At 41.8% G+C, this 20,102-nt stretch overlaps 1 protein-coding gene across 2 annotated transcripts in view; it reads left to right on the top strand.

Moving 5' to 3' along the window:
• Nucleotides 1–18,582, top strand: part of smad3 (SMAD family member 3) — an 82,679-nt gene extending 64,097 nt beyond the window's left edge. For both annotated transcript variants that reach the window (XM_033050040.1, XM_033050041.1), the window contains exons 6-9: nt 7,648–7,860; nt 10,354–10,491; nt 11,133–11,277; nt 14,336–18,582. In XM_033050040.1, coding sequence (XP_032905931.1) covers nt 7,648–7,860; nt 10,354–10,491; nt 11,133–11,277; nt 14,336–14,459 — 620 coding nt within the window. In that variant the 3' untranslated portion in view covers nt 14,460–18,582. The remainder of the gene's footprint in view (nt 1–7,647; nt 7,861–10,353; nt 10,492–11,132; nt 11,278–14,335) is intronic.
• The last annotated feature ends 1,520 nt before the right edge of the window (nt 18,583–20,102 follow it).

The raw sequence follows: 20,102 nt of genomic DNA, 5'->3' as shown, positions 1-20,102 counted from the left end.
GCAGTGAAGTGGTTTGGGAGCAGAATTTCAAAACTTAGAAAGACAACTGAAGGTGCGGCCACAGAGGTGAGCAGGAGATCAGATTTGGAGCAGTGCAGGGATCTGGGAATTATAAGACCACGGGGAAATTCAGGGATGGGGAAGGGACAGGAACGGTGAAAACATAAAAGGGAGACAATATGTCTTATCAGTCATCATCGAGCTTGTTTGGATTTTGATTTATGTTAGGTTTGGGCAGTAGATTTTTGTTTAATCACCCACCCAATGATGTCAGGATCACATTCCAGAAGGTGGCACTGGATGGTGGTGGGCTGCAGGAGCCGCTAGTTAATGGTGTTCTTAAATCTATAATCCAGGGATAGAATCTGAGAACTGATCTGCTACAAATCAACAAGGTTCATTGTGTTTTCTGGAATATAAACAAAACATCCAGAGCAAACTGAAATTATCTTTTACAGTAGGTTTTAAGCAGGAGCATTGTTATCTGTCAGTGTGTGTGAGTTCCAACAGTGGTCCTGATTGGTTAGGAGAGTCGTATGCTCACTTGCATCATAGCGAAGCCACAGACTGTCTGAGCTATTCAGACCCAACATCGAACCAAGTTTAAGTGTGTTGTCATGCAATTTGTAAATAAACTCTTATCTCTTTGGATGTATACATGCTATGACTCAAAGCGTCTGTAAAGACTTTACAGCTGTGAATTCTGAGGCTGAAGCAATAGCCTTGACAATTTCTGCGGTTTAGTTTAGTTTAGAGATACAGCGCAGAAACGGGCCCTTCGGTCCACCGAGTCTGTACCGACCAGAGGTTCCCGCACATTAACACTATCCTACACACACTAGTGACAATTTACACTTACACTAAGCCAATTAACCTACACACCTGCACGTCTTTGAAGCGTGGGAGGAAACCAAAGATCTTGGAGAAAACCCAAGTGGTCACGGGGCGAACGTACAAACTCCGTACAGACAGCACCCGTAGTTGGGATCGAACCCGGGTCTCCGGCGTTGCAAGGCAGCAACTCTACCGCTGCGCCACTGTGCCGTCCCTGTGGCAAATAATAGTGGAGTCACCCTGTGGCTGCGCAGCCCTCTTTAAACTTTACTTTAGACTTGAGAGATACAGTGTGGAAACAGGCCCTTCGGCCCACCTTGTTTGTGCCGACCAGTGAGCACCCCATACACTTGCACTATTCTGCATACTAGATTCAATTTACAATTTTACCAAAGCCAATTAACCAATATAACTGTACATCTTTACAGTACAAAACAGACATGACCTGCAGTCGGGGTGGAACCCAGGTCTCTGGCACTGTGAGGCAGCAACTGTACCGCTGCGCCACTGTGTGCCATCCTTCTTATGGTTGATTTTGTACTTCAATCAATAATTGCCCACCTGATTCCCAATCTAATGGTTCCTTTAGAGTCACAAAATCTATCTATCTCAACCTTGAATGTGTGACACTCTGTGACAGAACATCCACAGCTTAGGTGGACGATTCCAGGAGTGAAGATGTTGTAGTTGTGAAGTGTGGCGAGGCACTCGGGTGCAGGGAGAAGTTGGGGGGTACAGTGGGTGTCAGCTGGTTGGGACTGAATGATGAATTGTAGAGAAAGCTGCAAACATTGAAAGTCCATCACTCCATCCTCCTTCCATTTTAAGGCATAAGGGATGAGATGATTCAGTGCGATTACCAGTGAAATGTAAACACTGGCAAATGAGTCACCAGTCTCCTCCGATCAGCCTGAAGTTGTCGGTGTGGGATTGGGAGGCAAATGGGTTTAGGACCCCAGGAAATGTTCTGATCTCTAACACAAACTGTCAGAATTGCCATTTTGCGTCTTTGCTGCTCGCCTCTGCTCTGCAAGTCACTCCTGGCCAACTGTCGCTCTTTGTAATAAAATCTGTCAAGTTGAACATTTACCACATTTGTGGTTGCAATTTACACTGGCAATAAAGCGGAGGCCTAGTTAACCAGCTGTCAAAGCATTGGCGCGTTGCCATTTGAAATAGCGTGCATCTCCTTTTTAATTCTCATTCCTTTTTAGACCACCCTGTCTTTGTCCCTCTGGTCAATGCTGGAGGTGGTGGGTCCTTTCCTGGGTGGGTGGGTGGGTGTCTGTGGGGGTGAGCTTGACAGTTGATCTGTGTATCTTACTGGCGGGGGAGAAGACAAGCATACCTGACTGGAAGGACCAATTCCTATGACCACTTGTACCATGTTTCCTTCCATCACTTGCAAATCTCCCAGGTCCACTCACTGTCTGTCACCGAATCGGATAAATGTACCAGGTGAACTGAAGTACTTGGCTCACATCCCAATGAAGGTTCTGGTTGGGACGTTCATTGGTCACAATTGTTCCTTGTGTGTAGGTGAGTGGTGGAATCTGAGAGTTAGAATTGATGGGAAGAATGGGATTATTGTAAATGGGTGTTTGATGATTAGTGTGGACAAGGTGGTCCAAAGGGCCTATTTTGGTACTGGTGTGGTCATTTTCTTAACTTGCATTGTCAATTGGAGCTCTCCCACACAACCGTACTTTTGACAGTATTTCAAGAAACTTGCTCACCGTTAGGCTCTCAAAGCTAATGGGGTGGTTAGCTATGTTATATTCTGAAAATAAATAGTCATTCGTAAGGCTTGTCATAAGTGGCCTTAAGACAGGTAGTCAAAAGTGATGGAGAATCTCAGCGGGTGCGGCAGCATCTATGGAGCGAAGGAAATGGGCCGAAACCCTTCTTCAGATGATCAACAGGTAGTTGCAACTTGATTCACTGCCCTTCTTACGGAAGGTGCAATGAGAATGAATTCCCCAGGTTCCAGCTCATTCTTACTACTGTTCAAGAAGGAACTGCAGATGATGGTAAATCGAAGGAAAATCGAAGGTAGAAAATCGAACACAAAAGTGCTGGAGAAACTCAGCGGGTGCGGCAGCATCTATGGAGCGAAGGAAATAGGCAACGTTTCGGGCCGAAACCCTTCTTCACACATGAAAGAAGGGTTTTGGCCCGAAACTTTGCCTATTTCCTTCGCTCCATAGATGCTACCACACCTGCTGAGTTTCTCCAGCACTTTTGTATACCTTCATTCTCACTACTCCAAGGAGTGGGTCTAAAGTGGACAATGAGTGGACTGAGCTGAACACTCATGACCCTGCCAAGGTAAGTAATATTCCTTTAATACCCTGAGGGCAAATAAGGAACGTTCACTAAAGCCCCTGCGGAGCCAGCAAGGATTGAACGCCAGCAGGAGAGGAGGGTTAGGAACACAAAATACTCATTGAACGTGGATCACTGCAAAAGCTGAACGAAGTGCAAGTTTAAAAGATAAACAGGAAATGTGGCAGGAAGCTGATTTAATGAGACCAGGCAGGAACACTGCACCCCATCAGTGAACGAGCGAGTGAGTGAGATCTGAATTCTCATACACAGGCAACACTCTTCACCACACTACGATACGTCTTAATTTGAGATTGCGGCTCAAAATTAGAGCCATATCTTCTGACCTAGCCCCCATCTTTAGAACTTCAACCCTTCTGTCTTGAAACTGGTGACTCGTATCAAAAGCAGTTAAGGTTTCTGTTCCTGATTACTGACCCGTGTGAGCAAGTTGATGTAGGGTGCGTGAGTGTACAAGTGAACAAGAATGTTGTGTGTGTGTGTGTGTGCACATTACCCCCAACACCAGTCTCCACGAGTCACACGGGGCAGATAGCATTTGGCTGTGTAGTTGTACCTCCGTGAGAGTTAGTCTTGAGAAAGGGAGAGAGATTAAGCGGCAGACTATTGTTCTGGAATTACAGCTTTTATTCTAAAACGAGGATCGCTCTTTTCTGAGAGATTGAATTCTCCCAGCAAGAACAGCTGTCAGAGCAGCAAAAATGGGTAGCAGCTGTTCAAACTCAATTGTGTATTCAGTGTGTTTGTGTGTCTGTGAATGAGAGAGAGAGCGCGTGCATGAGAATGTATGGGAGAAGCCTGCAAATCATGTCGACAGTCTGACCATAAGTTCAGCACTGAACTTTATAAAAATACCTTGCTGCTGTAGTCTTTTTCCATTGATTTTACTGTAGAACTCTTGTCACTGGTGTGAGCGGGACTGTGGCCGCTTTTAATATCTAGGCTACCCGTGAATGCAATGTGATGTCACATTGCACAGAGCTACTCTGTATAGAGAGACACTCGGCTATTAGTAGAACACTCTTGTCTGGGACCAGCTGACCATGTCATTGGGAATCAGTGCTGTCCCTGTGTAACACACCTGGTGATGGCTTTGCTCAGCAGGGCCACTGGTGGAAAGTAATTAGTGGCGAGGAGACCCCATTCAGTGTCATTTTCAGCACCTTGGAGTTCTACTGTGGACAAGCCCAATGAACGCCCGTGTGCCTACCTTGAATGATCCCAAGTATTAAATCACTTTTATTTGTTCTTACTAAGATTGTTAAGTAATATGGAAGAGAACACCTGGAAGTGGTATGGAAGAATGGGCTCAGTGATTAAAATAGAAATGGAGAGGAGGAGCAAAGGGTCCTTGGTGTGCAGACAACGCAAGAGGATAAGGCAAGCAGAAGGTTTGGTTGAGATAAAGAATACAAAAGCAAGAATATAATGTTTGATAGTAATATGTGGGCAGCGAGGCTATAGGATTTGGAATTAATACAGTATTGTTTTTCTAGGTTGTTACCAATTATGGGGTTACACCAGGCACGTGCCCTGAGTAATTAGTCTGGGTAGGCAGTGGCTTTTAAAAATCTTGAAAACCGCTCATGCGCAGATTATTCTTTATTAATTATTATTATTAATCGAGCTGTCAGTCGGCTTTTAAAAAAAACTTGGAAACCGCGATTGCACAAATTGTTCTCTCGACTTTTATCATGTAATTTGTCTTCAATATCTTAATAAAGTATTTAAAAGCATATAGCTCAAAGAAATTTAACTTCCCATATTATTTGTACACAAAATCTATTCTTCTCTCTGTTTCCTGTTGTACTAAGCTGTTTTAAATGTTCTAATTATTCTTGTTCCTTTGCGCTGTTGAAGTTCTTTAAGTTCCGGCGTTGGTCTGCCATTTTCAAATATTTTGGTCTTTTCCTCGTAAGTTTGCTTCGAGAAACTCCTCAGGTAATCACTATCCATCTTTGAAAAACCCGCCAAGAAACTTGCACATGCGCAGTAGGCTGGTGTGCTTGCGCAGTGCGCAGCGCAGCACATGCACGCAGTCCACGGTGTAAAGGCAGAATTTCAGCTGCCTTTACGGACCGTTGCCACTGATGGCTTGAAACATCGTCGACGGCATGTGAGTAGCACATACCTCCGCGTGTTAAATGTACTGCGGATGAAAGGCACGGGAGAATTATGCCTAAGCATGCAAGAAGCATAATTCTCCCGTGCCGTTACTATTTATGACCATTTTAATATATGTTTTATATATATTTAATATATATAAAATAATGACCATTTTATAATTTTAGTCAGGGTAGGCACTGCCTACCTTGCCTACCCTGATGGCACGTGCCTGGGTTACACTTACCATGGAGGGAGTTACAGTACAACTCAACTCTTGCATGCTTAGGACTTTAATAACCCAACCTAATTTAATGTTATGTGGTACAAATTTTCCAGTGTCACGTTTTTCATTAAACAGAGCAGGTTGAGAGGGAGCGGGGGAACCAGGGTCGCGGTGAGTTCAGAGTGAGGGCAGATAGCATCAACTGCTAAGCCAGACGTTGAAACATCGAGATTTCCAAATAGTCAGACAGCGGATTATCAGTTTTACTGTATCATCTTTCAGGTGAGACAATAATCTGAGATCGCATCAGCTTTCTTCGAAAAGAACTTAAGGCAATATTGTGCAGAAAACAGGAGAGTTCTTCCAATGCCCCAGTCAATATTTAGCCCGTAGTTAACCTCACTAAAACAGATAACCTTGTCAGTGATTTCAGTGATGCACCTGGGATATTAGTAACATGCTCAAATTGGCCTGTGCATTTAAAACCTTTTGAATGAACCTCTATCTGTGCAGCTGATGAGGAGGTGAGAGGCCTGAGTTCCAAAAGGTTAATTGCTGATCATTTGCAGTAAGAGCAGACATGAAAAGACAATCAAAGAAATGAAGAGAACAAGAGGTCTGAAACGTTGGCATTTTCTGAAACTATTGTTCCAGGAGAGTCCAGTAAATAATGTGATCTGAGAATCTTTGGACTAAGAAAGGTCATCAATGAGTGTATAGGAAGATTTCACTAGGTTACCATGTGGGTGCATAGAGCAATGCAAATTTGCTGGGCTGAAACGTCACTGCAATATGAATGTAGAAGGTGAGGCATTGAAACTTCAAACTTTTTAGCTTACGTACGTACCCCTCCCTCGCATCCAAAACCCCAAAACAACAACATGAGCTGGAAAGAGTGCAGGGAAGATTTGCAAGGATAATGTCCTGAGCTATAGGGAGAGTTTGGCCAGGCTAGAACTTTCCTCCTTGGAGTGACGGAAGCTGAGGGGTGATCTAAGGTGTGTAAAAGCATGAGGGGAATAGATAGGGTGAATGCACAGAGCTTTTAACTCAGAGCAAGGGAGTCCACAACCAGAGTACATAGATTTAAGGTGAGAGGGGAAAGATTTAATAGGAACCTGAGAGGCAACTTTTTCGCGCAGAGGGTGGTAGGTACATGGAACAAGCTGCCAGAGGAGATAGTTGAGGCAGGTACTATAACAACATTTAAAAGACATTTGGACAGGTACATGGATAGGAAAGGATTAGAAGAATAAGGGGCAAACACAAGTAGGGGGGACTAGCATCGATGGGGCATCTTGGTTGGCCTGGGCAAGTTTGGCGGAAGGGCTTGTTTCCGCGCTGCATAACTCTGATTCAATAAAATACCTTTATTTCCACGACACCAAATCTCCTGTTTCTCAGTGTTTTCCAAAGTGCTTTACAACTGATGAAGATTTGTAATGGGGGGGGGGGGGGGGGGGGGAAGGAATCAGCAGTGTTTAAGTAGACCAAATTCTCAGAAATAGTAATGTGATAATCAGATAATTGTATACAGTCACGCTGTGGGAAGGTTAAGTGTTGGTCAGGGCATTGGGGAGAACTCCCTGCTTCAAACAGTGCCATGAGCTCATCCATGCCAGAACCTGGGTTTAACGGCACCTCTGAGGGACCAACATTCCCTCTCTTGCTGGAGTGCCAGCCGAGACTTCATACTTGAGTTTTCCAAATGAGATTTGAAACCATTATCTTCTAATTCTGAGGTGAAAGGTGATCCATTCTGCTACAGCCGAGAAAAAAATTAGGTTTTAACTGGTATGTGGAAGGATAGCATTGCTCAAAATGGCAAATTTGGAAAATGAAAAGGTAGATGTTGGAAATCTGAAACAGAACAAAAAATGCGGGAAGCACTCAGAGGGCCAGGCAGCATCTGTGAAGAGAAGAACAGTGTTAACATTTTGTCAGTCCATTGGTCAGTAAGAGAGATAAAGGTTGTTCAAGTTACAGAGATGGAGGGAGGGGTATGGTGGATAGGGCATTGGAAATATCGATGCTTGGGAGAGGCCGTCATACAGTGTAGAATGATGCACTTTGTGTCACGTTTTGCTAATGGACAGATTTGTTGCACGGATTTTTATGTTCTGCTTTTCCTTTTTCAGACCTGCAGCCCGTCACTTACTGTGAGCCAGCGTTCTGGTGCTCGATAGCTTACTATGAACTGAACCAGCGAGTGGGGGAGACCTTTCATGCCTCGCAGCCCTCTCTCACTGTGGATGGCTTCACTGATCCATCCAACTCTGAACGCTTCTGCTTGGGGTTGCTCTCAAATGTGAACCGTAACGCGGCAGTGGAGCTGACAAGAAGGCACATTGGTAATGGGCTTGCTGATTGTTGTAATTCCTGTTCTTCAAGTTGATGTTATTTGCCTGATAAATAATGGTTTATTCCAGTGCTTTCCTGGTTGATCTCCATCTCCCAGCTGATTCTAAATTTAGTGACTCAATCCTGAGCTGCAAAATATCACCATTTTACTCATTAATCAACATACACTACATGAGAATTAAGATTCTTATGTCCTCGCTCCTCTTGATTACTTTAACAACCTTAATCATTCCTAGTTTCCATCACCTCAGTACCAATTCCCCCCCAGCCCCAGAAGCCACTTCTCTAATCCTTGAAAACATACTTTGAAAGCTACTCACTGATCAATGTGACATTGCCTCTGAGGCACTAGCTTTATATAAATGCAAGATCATTTTAATATCTTCCATTAATCCTTAACTACCCTCTGAAGTAGCCTAGCAAATCTCTCAACCGGATCAGATTGCTTGCAATGATTTACCACGGTGCACTACGGCGTTAAACAGCAACCAAGATGGGCAGTGGATGCCAGCCTTGCCACCAATGTGCACATACATCCCTGGAATGAGCAACAAACTAAATCCCCTATAATTGGTGTTCTGGCCAGTGTTCCTCCTTCGGTAACCAAGGTTACCAAAAACCAAATCAACTGGGTAAATACAAGCCTCGACTATCTAATTGTTGATGTGTTATTTGGATAAACTGAATTACTTTGACCTATCTCTTTCTGATTTAAAAAGAAAAGATTCTTTCAAGTATTTGACAGACACTTCCTCGTGCTTCAGTTTAAACTGATACCAGTGTTATATGGAGACATTCTGGGATGAAATATTTTTGCTGAACCTCTGGTATGTTGACATGGCTGGGGAGGAGAGAATTATTGAAGTGTCTCTTACTTTGCAATGCTATACTGTAGCAGGATGTAACTAAAAGATGCCGGTGCACATTTTTTCTTAATCATGGGATATGGATGTCATTGGCAAGGCCAGCATTTATTGTCCATCCTTATTTATCCTCAAGCTGTATATTTCCCTAAAGGGAATAACGTACCAGGTGGGTTTTCACAACAGTCCAGTAGTTGCATGATTGCAATTACTGATTTCAGATATATTTAATTGGAAATTGCTTCTGGGATTGTGGTGGGATTTGAATTTGTGTATCCAAACCTTACTTTTGGCCTCTGGGTTGCTGAAACAGTAACAAAACCATTATGCCTCTATTTCATCCTATATGTTCATGTGGCAAAGGTATATTGAAGATGCTTCCTCACTGAGTGTACTTTTACTGGAAATGACGCACTCGTCAGCCATGAGAGTTTTGAACCAAGGTTTATTCCTTTGATATGTGACAGTCTCAGCCATAGGGAATGACAGCTATCTGATAATTGATCAGTCTTTTAACATATTTTGCATGGAAGTTGGCATGATTGTGCAAGCATTGTCACTCTAAGTTACGTCCTGAAGATATGTAAGAAGGAACTGCAGATGCTGGTTTACACTGAAGAATAGACACAAAATGCTGGAGTAACTCAGCAGGTCAGGCAGCTTTTCTGGAGAAAATAAATAGGTGACGTTTCGGGTCGAGGCCCTTCTTCAGACAGGTCTTGAAGATGGTTGATATTTCTACTAGATGCAAGTCTGGCAGTATCACTCACGTAAATGTTACTATAGTCCATACGTTAGGTACCTCTCTGTAGGTGTTGTGCATTACAAAGTGTAGGCTGTTCGGCAGACTTCCAACAAGCACTGAGATGCTGAGCCTGTTTCAAATGTATAAATTGTACACATTGAAGGTCAGTTTCAAGATCCTTAAGGGGTTGGACAGGCTAGATGCAGGAAGATTATTCCCGATGTTGGGAAAGTCCAGAACTAGGGGTCACCGTTTAAGGATAAGAGGGAAGTCTTTTAGGACCGAGATGAGAAAATCATTTTTTACACAGAGAGTGGTGAATCTGTGGAATTCTCTGCCACAGAAGGTAGTTGAGGCCAGTTCATTGGCTATATTTAAGAGGGAGTTAGATGTAGCCCTTGTGGCTAAAGGGATCAGGGGGTATGGAGAGAAGGCAGGGATGGGATACTGAGTTGGATGATCAGCCATGATCATATCGAATGGCGGTGCAGGCTCGAAGGTCTGAATGGCCTACTCCTGCACCTATTTTCTATGTTTCTATGTCTATTCTGGTTTGTTGCATTGAGCTTGCTCTGGTCAGTGATGTTGTGTCTGCTGGTGAGGGCATGTTTCATGAGGGTGTATAATGATTTATAGTTTATTTTTACACTTGCAGATAAAGTGTTTTTGCATTATCTTATTCACATTTTTGTGCCTTTCAAATGCTTCAATCTCAATGTTCTCTGTTGTATACTGAATGGGTAAATCGTGTGATGTTTTAATAACTCCGGGTTCTTATATGGACACTGTTTTGTATGGAGCAATGTTGTAAAAGTCCTGTCTTTAATTTGGTAGTGATTTTGACTGGTGACACCCCTGTATCCTATCCATTCCAGGCAGGGGAGTCAGGCTATACTACATTGGGGGAGAGGTCTTTGCTGAATGCCTAAGTGATAGCGCCATCTTTGTTCAGAGTCCAAACTGCAACCAGCGCTATGGATGGCACCCTGCAACCGTTTGCAAGATTCCACCAGGTAACTGCATAGACTTTGCAGGCTCTTGGCACATTGTGGGAAGGAAAGCTGTGAACGGATAGGGACTGGGTGGGAGAGGAATAGAAGTGGTGCGGTGAGGTATAGGAGAAAGACGAGTTCTTTCTGTCTGAAATATTTCCCACTCCCCTTTCATTTCTTGCACAGTATTATGACCTGAGATGTTCCTTTCAACTTTCAGTGAGGCTTATTGCACCAGGTCCCAATGTGACCTGTGTTCTTTGAGAAAGGTGCCACCACTGAGAGACCAAAGGAGCCAATCCTTGACTAACAAGGTTGAATAATCAGCACAAAAATTCAAGGACTGAACACATCTCTTGAATCTGTGATGACATTCACTCCATAACAATTTGGCTTTCTGGTTTCTGATACTCACCAATGGATACTTCCAAATGTGAACGTAAGACAGCTTTTATGGTTTTGATGTTGATTAAGGAACTCCTGTTCCTGAGTCTGCATTTCAGTGAAGATTATAAAGAAGAATTGTGTAACTGGATCAAGCATTTTGGACAATTTAAATGGATAGATATAGATTAAGGAGCTGAAAATGGGAGAACTTTGTAGGGAGAGGGTTGAATTTTTCAGTTTTTTTTTAGCAGCTGATTTGTTCACTTCCTTAACAGGATGCAACCTGAAGATCTTCAATAACCAGGAGTTTGCAGCTCTGCTGGCTCAGTCAGTGAACCAAGGCTTCGAAGCAGTATACCAACTGACACGGATGTGCACGATTCGAATGAGCTTTGTCAAAGGCTGGGGAGCAGAGTACAGGTATAGTTTCATTGTTTGACGCCCAATCCACATGGCTGCTAATATCTGGCAGTGTGGTACATTATGTGTTAGTGGTCACATTGACACAATGGAAGCACAAAGTGCTCAATCACTAAAGTAGGTGGCGTGATCACTCTCCAGAGTCTGCCAGATCCCTCTTCAGGGAGCTAGCTCACTGCTCAGATGGCTACCTGAACTGTGTGTGATTATTTCATGGAATTTATGCTCATTGGGCCTGTAGCAGTTGGCCCTGCACGTGGGCTCTAATGTGATTAACAGACTTTCTACAGCTAGTGTTGCATTCCTGTTGTGTTAGTGACTGCTGCATCGACTGTACCAATACCAACTCACTCGATTCATTGGTGTGAATAAATAACATTGCATTGGTATTATACAGAATGTGTCCAAAACTACTAAATCAATACAGAAGAGTAAAGTACAAAGAATTCCCTCCATAAATCTTCCTGGCCCCTACCTCGTTCTTCACTTAAAATTTACCGTTTTGGTCATGTGTTCTAATATCTCCTTAAGATAGTTTAATTTTGTTTGAACACATTTTTACGAAGGAACATCATGCTGTACTAATGGTGCTATATAAATAGTTGTTAAAGTAAATTGATCAGAACATTGACCTAATGGAAAACAGTGTGCATGTGAGAGGGCTGCCAAGCTGCTCAGTTACATTGTAAGATGCAAAGTTTCTCACCCTTCTTCAAAATTAATGCAGTCTTTTGAGATAAAGGGGAATGCTTCTGCTGAATTGCACTGTGCAAATCTTGAATGGCAAAGTCTCGAAATTATCTTGGTAATTCAAGATATATCTTCTTTTGCACATTTGCATTTAGCAGGCAGGAGGGACAGCAGCAGCACTGATCTGCCTCTGATTAGAAGCTCCACCACCCTCCAGATCCACCAGATGTTTAAAGGCTTTGCTGGTTCTTCCCACATGCAAGTATCAGCCAAAACTCCAAAATTTTGGCTCCCGTCCAGCTAGATAATCACATCCAGATGCTAAACGCACGCAGAAACACATATACAGACAGGGGGGAAAAAAATCAATGCTGCCCTCAAGCCACTCGTGAACAATATAAGTTAAGGCTGAGAAGGTGGGAGGGGATTGTGATTGAGTCAGTAAGAAGAGAGGACCATTAATTATCAAGAAATAGATAAATACTCCTCAGCGGGTGGCGTGCTAGTCCTGTGACAACCTTGGGCACTTACTGAAAAGAGAGCTGACCTAGTTCTACCATCCTTTCAAACAAAGCTTTTGACTCTATTGGTAGCATTCTCATTCCTGTGTAAACAGGCTGAGAGTTCAAGTCCCACTCCAGGACACCAAAATCAAGACTGAGTGCAGTGCTGAAAGGCTGCTGTGTGAACAGTGTTTCAGTCTCTAACTGAGACATTACATTCACACGAGAGCACTAATGACACCTTAGTTCAAATGATTCTGTTGCAGTACTTGTGAGAGCAGGAACGTTAGTTATCCCCAGTGAGTTGCCCAATATTTAATCCATCCAGCAACATTGCCTAAACCAGAGCAATTGATCATTATCCTTATGCTGCTTACGAAATAGTCTGAAATGGATGCTAAATGTGTTGTAGAGATGCAAGTCATTCTATTTCAGATTAAATGTTTAATTTCTGTAGAAATTGCTGGAAAAATTAAAATGGGTCTGTCCGAGGGGCTAACATTCTACTTCTTTCCACAGATGCTGCCTAACATGCCACGTGCTTTACAGCATTTTGTTTTCATTTCAGATTTCCAGCATCTGTCTTTTTGAGTTTCATTTTTTGTACTTGAGTTTTTTGCTTCCTCTTAAAGAAAATATAAATCAATTTATCCAGTGAGACTCTTGTTTAAAATATAACACTAACCCTCTTTTTATACTAAAAAAAAAACAGCCATTGCCCGAAGCACCATCTGTGACCACTTCCAGCCTCCATTTCCCCATCCTTTAAATGTATCCACCACTTCCTTTGAAAGACTTTTCATTACACTATTTGTTGGCTGAGGATTACATAGAAACGGTGCAAAGCTCAGTACAACGTGCCGAGCTCTCCACGTTCCAATAAGTGCATAACTTTAGTCTGTAGAAATGTCTCATTCTGTGAAGAAACAAGTTTCATTGGTGGGATGTGGCATTTATTGTGAAGCTCTATATGGCTCTGATCCGGAGAGACTGTTGGTGTTGGACTGTCAGCCATGTTGCTGTGTCTGGAATGGCATGCACCGTGCTCTTATTCCACAATAACCACTGATATTGACCCTGTTTCACAGCTCCCTTTTGCCTTGACATAGTGTTCATTTGTATTGCTGCTCCTTAGTTTGTAGTTAATGTGGTTTACAGGACCATGGTCTACTATTGAATGAGATCATCAATTTCCAGTTTGTGTGTGCTTAGCAATGCTTCCTAACTGCAATCCAGAAAGACTTGACTTCAGTTTTTAGTCAATGCCACATAGTCCTCAATTTTCTGACCAATTAAAAAACAAAAAATCCTAACTGCACTTCATATTTTGAAAACGCAACTCAAATTATCCTTTCATCATTTCAAATTTCAGGGAATACAACTGTGGTCTGTGAAATCCACCTGTTTGAGACCTAGTATCTCTGTACATGCACTTTGTACAAAGCCAAAATATCTTAAATGTTGTCCTCCTGGTAGTTATGCATATTTAAAATAGCGATCTCTTTGGCAATGCATTGAAAACCTGACCCAAGCATGATTCTACCAAGGTAAAACGGCAACTGATACAAGCCTGAGGCCTAGTTTTCTTGATATCTTATCCCGACCCGTATGGTCGGGTCTAGGCGGGGAACCAATACAAATTTCACTTTTATATTTTTAATGAAAGTGACTTCTCATTGAATGAGATGCTATCAATGTATTTATTGTCCTTACTGGGAATGATGCATCATAGATATAAAATGTAATGAACAGTGGCAGCGTAATGTATTGTTTCAGGTTGGGAATGGTGTGGGAGGGGTGGTAATAAGGTCCACATTAGGATTTCTTCCTGTATATATCATTCTGACCTGTCTTTATTTCCATAGACGCCAGACAGTGACCAGTACCCCCTGCTGGATTGAGCTTCATCTGAATGGACCTCTACAGTGGCTGGACAAAGTCCTCACCCAAATGGGATCACCGACCATTCGCTGTTCAAGCATGTCATAGAAGATTGGTTTCAGCTCAGGGAAGACAGCTGCCAAATTTTATGGGCCTGGCTGTAGCAGATAATTTATAGAAAAATGAAACAACAGTTGCTGCATGGTGCCCAGAACTGGTAATTTCCTCTGCATCAATATCAGGTACCATCATTGCCACTTCCCCACCATAACTTTCAGCACTTTCCGTGGCATTGCTGTTGAGAAAAAAATTGCAAGGGCAAATGCAAAAAGGACAACATCAATTTTCAATCTCATTTTCTCGTGGAGGGAAAGGATCTCTCATTTGAACAATGGCAAATTGTTCTTCCCAGTACAAGCCTGGCCATTTTATATTATTTGACTTTGCCATGTCCTATTTCCAAGCAACGACTATTAATTCTAGTTGTACAGAACTTGCTCACCAGTTTCTATTCTTCTAGAGGCCTCACGAATATTTTGATGGTCAAGCCTGAAACGGCAAAGACCATGGCACTCGGAGAACTTTGTTTCACTCAAGTGGGAAGCTAAAAGGTCCTTCCACAGTTTTCTTGCAATATGTGGTGGTTTTGAACTCTAAGTGGTCCTTCTGCCACACTCCTGTATCACGTCACAAACTGTTGGAGGATGACAAGACGTTCTCAACAATCGGTGTGCAGGGAGCTGTGATTTCTATTGTCAATGTTTCCTTCCTACTATTATTTCCACAAGTATAAGGGATGGTCAATTTGCACGCTACCCCTCCTGCTCTTTACACTCTTTTCTAGTCAGAGTTGAAACAGATTACAAGCACTTGGTTATCATAGCTAGGAGCTGTTCTTTTTGAACAATAGATCTACATTGAGAACGCTAAGAAACGCCATTGTATTTTTTTCTAGATATAGGCGCTATATAAATCAGAGTTGTAGAAGTGTGAATGTGGCTAATACTAGGGTAGTTAAGCCCATTTTAAATTATGCCCTCCCTTGCCCCGAGGGCCTGTGACACCATTTTCTACAACTCCCACATCTTGGGCAAGGTACTGAATGCAGCTGGTATCTGTGGAACTGTACCCCAGCAATTGTATAATAAAGGGAGCATTTATTTACCCTAGTTTCTTAACTTGCTGCCTTTACAGTAACAGCGTTGTTAGTTTTTTTTTGTGAAGGGGTCCAATTTAAATTTCCAACACAAGCTATGTTTCTATTGCTGGACACATTGAGACTTTGGCTGAACTGTAACAATTTAAAGTAGTAAAGTATTGCTCTTGATTTACCCTGTGTGGATAAACATTGTATCAGTGCTGTGGTGTTTTCCTTGATAACAGATCAATTTTATGGAAGAACAATTAGCTGAACTGGAACTAAAAGGTGGTCTAGATAATGATTTTTTTCCCCTCCATTCTCATCACTGAATTTATCACCCTTGCTATGTCCTACGTGAATGTTCACAAAGTAATGCTGGAACAACAATGCATTTTTTCCCTTCTGATTTTAAATAGAATGAACACTGGTACATGTCTGTCAAAATCTGAAGCCAACAAAACAGGTTAATATTAAGGGCAAATATACTACATCTAAACTATATTTAGTGCATTTTCCGTTTCAAACCTGTCTCCTATTTTGTAATGAATGTGCTGGTCATGGCTCAATTTAAGCAACGTATCTTTAAAATTATAATAGCCCATCTCTTGTAGATTATTAACTATTGCTATTAACTATTGCATCCAGCAGTTCTGCAGCTGATCACAATTTAACAAGAGCTGAAATCGCTAATTAAAACTGTTTCCTGTATCAATGTAGCCTGGAATCTGCAGAGCTTTGTAAATCACTAAAGGGCCTGTCTCACTTACGCGATTTTTTTCGGCGACTGCCGACACCCGTCATAGTCGCAGCAGGTTGCCGAAAATGTTCAAATAGTGAAAATCCAGCGGCGACCAGAAAAAGGTACGACTACTCCTGACCATACAGGCGTCACCCAGTCATGTCAGTGGGACAGGCCCTTAAGTATGAGGTAAGCACTTATTGAAAGGTTTAAACTAGTTGGCACAGTTACTGCATGTAGCAGTGAGAGAATTTGCAAAATAATGAAGAAAGATGACTGCACCTTGGTCCATGACTGACCAGATGAATTGTTTTTCTCTATTTCATGTGCCATTTTATCTTTTGTCTCCAATTGCTGTGTTCAGGATATTTACATCTACCTGCAATGATACTGTTATATTTGTGAATTAATATTTATGAATTAAACTAAGAACATGCAGGCTTAAAAGATTTCACTGGCAAGATATATATAAAATAATGGAAAGTCAAAGCGAGTGGATTCAAGCTTGGGTCTCAGAAAGCTATTGGAGGTAAGAAAGAATGACAGGTTTGAGATAAAGGGAAAAATAGATTACAATTGAAGGCAATTTCAATATAAATTTCAACACAACCTGTATGTAAAAAATGCTTAGTAACCCAAGCCTTTGACCAATTGCTGGAGCCACCTCCAACTATTTGATTTATTCCCATTACTGTATAAACCTCAACTTAACTATTTCTACGCTAGTACACTAAGGAAATGCCATGGGGAAGTGGCAATTCTTGGCAACATTAGATAATTAATATCACTTCCTCAGAATTCCAGTATCTCGACCAAGTGTCACTTCTTCATGTGTGTGAAATACATGAACATATGGGAAGCATTTCATCATCACAACCTCATTTTATGTGTGCTGTGCAGGGATCAGCAAGTGCCAATTACACATGGGAAATACTAATGATATTTGCCTAACTTCAGCCTGGAGGTTGAAGTTGGTTGATTGTTTGATCAGTTTATCTCAAATCAAATTCTTTACATTTTCCACTCTACCCATTTTGGAATTCTTTCAATGCTTCCTATAAACCCCTTTTATTTCCTTTATTTGCATGGTGTTTGCCTTTTGTGATGTGCTCAGTTGCTTTTAACTATTTAGTGTATATTTTCATAAATGTACTATATTAGAGTGTCCTACTGCATTGGATAGGGACAGGGACATTTCCCCACACATTTGAGTTCCTCAGTACTGATTTTTTTTGCCAATTGGATATGTTCTTTATCCCCTCAATTGGTTATATCATAGTGGGAGGGTGGATGTGAAATATTTCTTTCTCTCTCAGCTGCTATTTCAATTGCAGGGTAATTTGAAATTGAAAAAAACGTTTTTTTTGGACTGGAAAGTAAATGGGATGGGACTTTTTTTACAATGGAAACCAAATCACTGATTAATATATGTTAATTCCAAGTCAATGTGCAAGCCAGAGTTGTAAAAGATCAAGAGAGAGACACACAAGAAACTGCAGATGCTGGAATCTTGAACAAAACACAGTCATGGAGGAACTCAGACTCTGAAGAGTCCTGACCCGAAACATCACCTGCCCATTCCCTCCACAGATGTTGCCTGACCCACTTAGTTACTCCAGCGCTATGATGTTAGAAAAGATAAAGTTACCTACCTGGAATACCTTGACTGTTACAATCTAAATTAACAACAAAGCTACGATGAATCCCCATATAGTACTTGTGTGGTTGCTGTAGGTAAATGCCACAGCGATGCCTCCCTTGGATGAGATGTTTAAACTAAGGGCTGCTTAGACCAAGTTGCTGAGCCATTGTTCCCCAATTAATGCAAAAGCAGAATGAGTGATCATTATCACCATAGCTGCTTGAGGAAATTTGTATATTTTTCAATGCATGTTACATTTAGCAATGATTAAACATGCAGAACACATTTAGGTTTGAGAGGTGTACATGTTAAACATGCAGACTGAGCTGCTCTTACCTTTCATTAGAGCATTCCTTCATCTCAAAACAACAGCACTATGGCAGACACGAGATAGTAAAGCAAGCCTATGAAGAACATCCATTGCTGATCATTTGATGGAGAATGTCATGCTTCTCATACAAGCCGATAAGTCAAGCCCATGTTGAGGCTGCTCCGAGGACTGGAGCTATGCTGTGTGGTAAGCACCAATGGTGATGCCTTTGGGTAACCCTCCCCACCATCTCTGGGGGTGGTGGAAAAACAGCTGCTCTCAATTCCACATCTCCTTACAAACATGCTTGGGGTAAGAACAGCTGGTCTCAATTCCACACCTATTCACAAACTTGCTTGATCCTGGTCACAGACATTTCCATGTGGTTTCCTATAGCAGCTGATAACACTTCTGGAGGAAAATTTAAAGCATGGTTATGTTCAGTTTTAGGTAGAAGATTGTAATAACTGACCTTTGTGTATACTTTTAAAATAGCACTCTTGTACAACGTTTATATTTTTTAAATTACATGTGGGAACAATGTTAGAATAATCTGGTCAGGATTTCCTGGAATTAGTGTCATAGGAATTCTCGTCTACAAACTGGAGAAACAATTATGGAGAGCACATTTACCAAGATGATGACTAGTTCCATAATGAGCTGAATGGTTAAACTTACGCCAATTTCATCTCTAGCCTTCAATCATTTAAAAATCTCAAACAAATTCATAATGCAGGTTTGTCTTACATTTCAACCACAGCTATACATGTATCTTACTGGCGATCCAAACCCACGAAGCATATTTAGTTTGGAGATACAGCCGATTAGCCCAGTGAGTCAGTGCCAACCAACGATCACCTGTACACTAGTTCCATGTTATCCCAGTTCTACATCCTACACGAGGCAGTTTACAGAAGCCAATTAACCTGCAAACCTGCACTTCTTTGGAATGTGGAAGGAAACCGCAGAAAAACCCACGCAGTCACAGGGAGAAAGTATAAACTTTCTATAGACAGCACCCGTGGTTGGAATCAAACCCGGGTCTCTGGCGCTGTAAGGCAGCAACTCTGCCACTGCACTTTGTTGAGGGAAATTGTTACACACCTGGTTCACTGAGGCTTAAGTTACACGAGATCCATTAAAAAAAAACCTAGATGGAGTGAAACCTAATTTCCTTTCCTGAAGCCTGTTTGTTGATATCAAAATCTAGTAGCAGGTTTTAAAAAGTGAGTGCCAACCCGGGCAAAGCAATGATGAGCACATACTACTTGTACAGAAGTGTCTATCCTAACTTTATAACATACAAAGTACAGCACAAGAACAGGCCCTAAAGCCCACAATGTCTGTGTTGACCATACTGCCACATTTATTGCCACATGCACCAATTAAGTTACAGTGGAATTTGATTTACAATGCAGCGTTAAATTACCACCTACAGTGCACAGGAGCAGTTGCTGGCTTCACCTTGCATACAGTCAAGAGTTGAAAACCATGGCAGAGATTTATTTTAAAAGAAATGCATAGTGAAAAGAACTGGTAGCTGTTCTGTACTTACCCTCCCCCCCCCCCCCCCCAGTCAAATACAAAAAAAATCTCTTGCAGAATTAGTCCAAGCTGTGACTGAAGAAATGCATATTGCACATTGAAATGTTAACATCTTTACCTCCAGCAAGAGATAAGCATTGAGTAGCACTTTTGTATACTGCAGATTGAACTACTGGTTATCTAGCCCCAGTCCAGCTGCTCATCTATGCTCTCAAAAAAGGATATTACTAAATTAGCTAATCATTGCATATTTCATTCTTATCATACATTGTTAATTGTCTACGGGCAAATTTAAGGTATGCTGCCATTCTTGATCCGAGTCAAGCGGCAAAGTAGTGAAACTGGATGAGCATTCCACCTCAAACATTTTTCAT

Source organism: Amblyraja radiata, chromosome 34 (genome assembly GCF_010909765.2).
Source record: "Amblyraja radiata isolate CabotCenter1 chromosome 34, sAmbRad1.1.pri, whole genome shotgun sequence".
Classification (NCBI taxonomy): domain Eukaryota; kingdom Metazoa; phylum Chordata; class Chondrichthyes; order Rajiformes; family Rajidae; genus Amblyraja; species Amblyraja radiata.
Note: the sequence above shows the minus strand (reverse complement) of the source record. Positions and strands in the feature narration are given on the sequence as shown.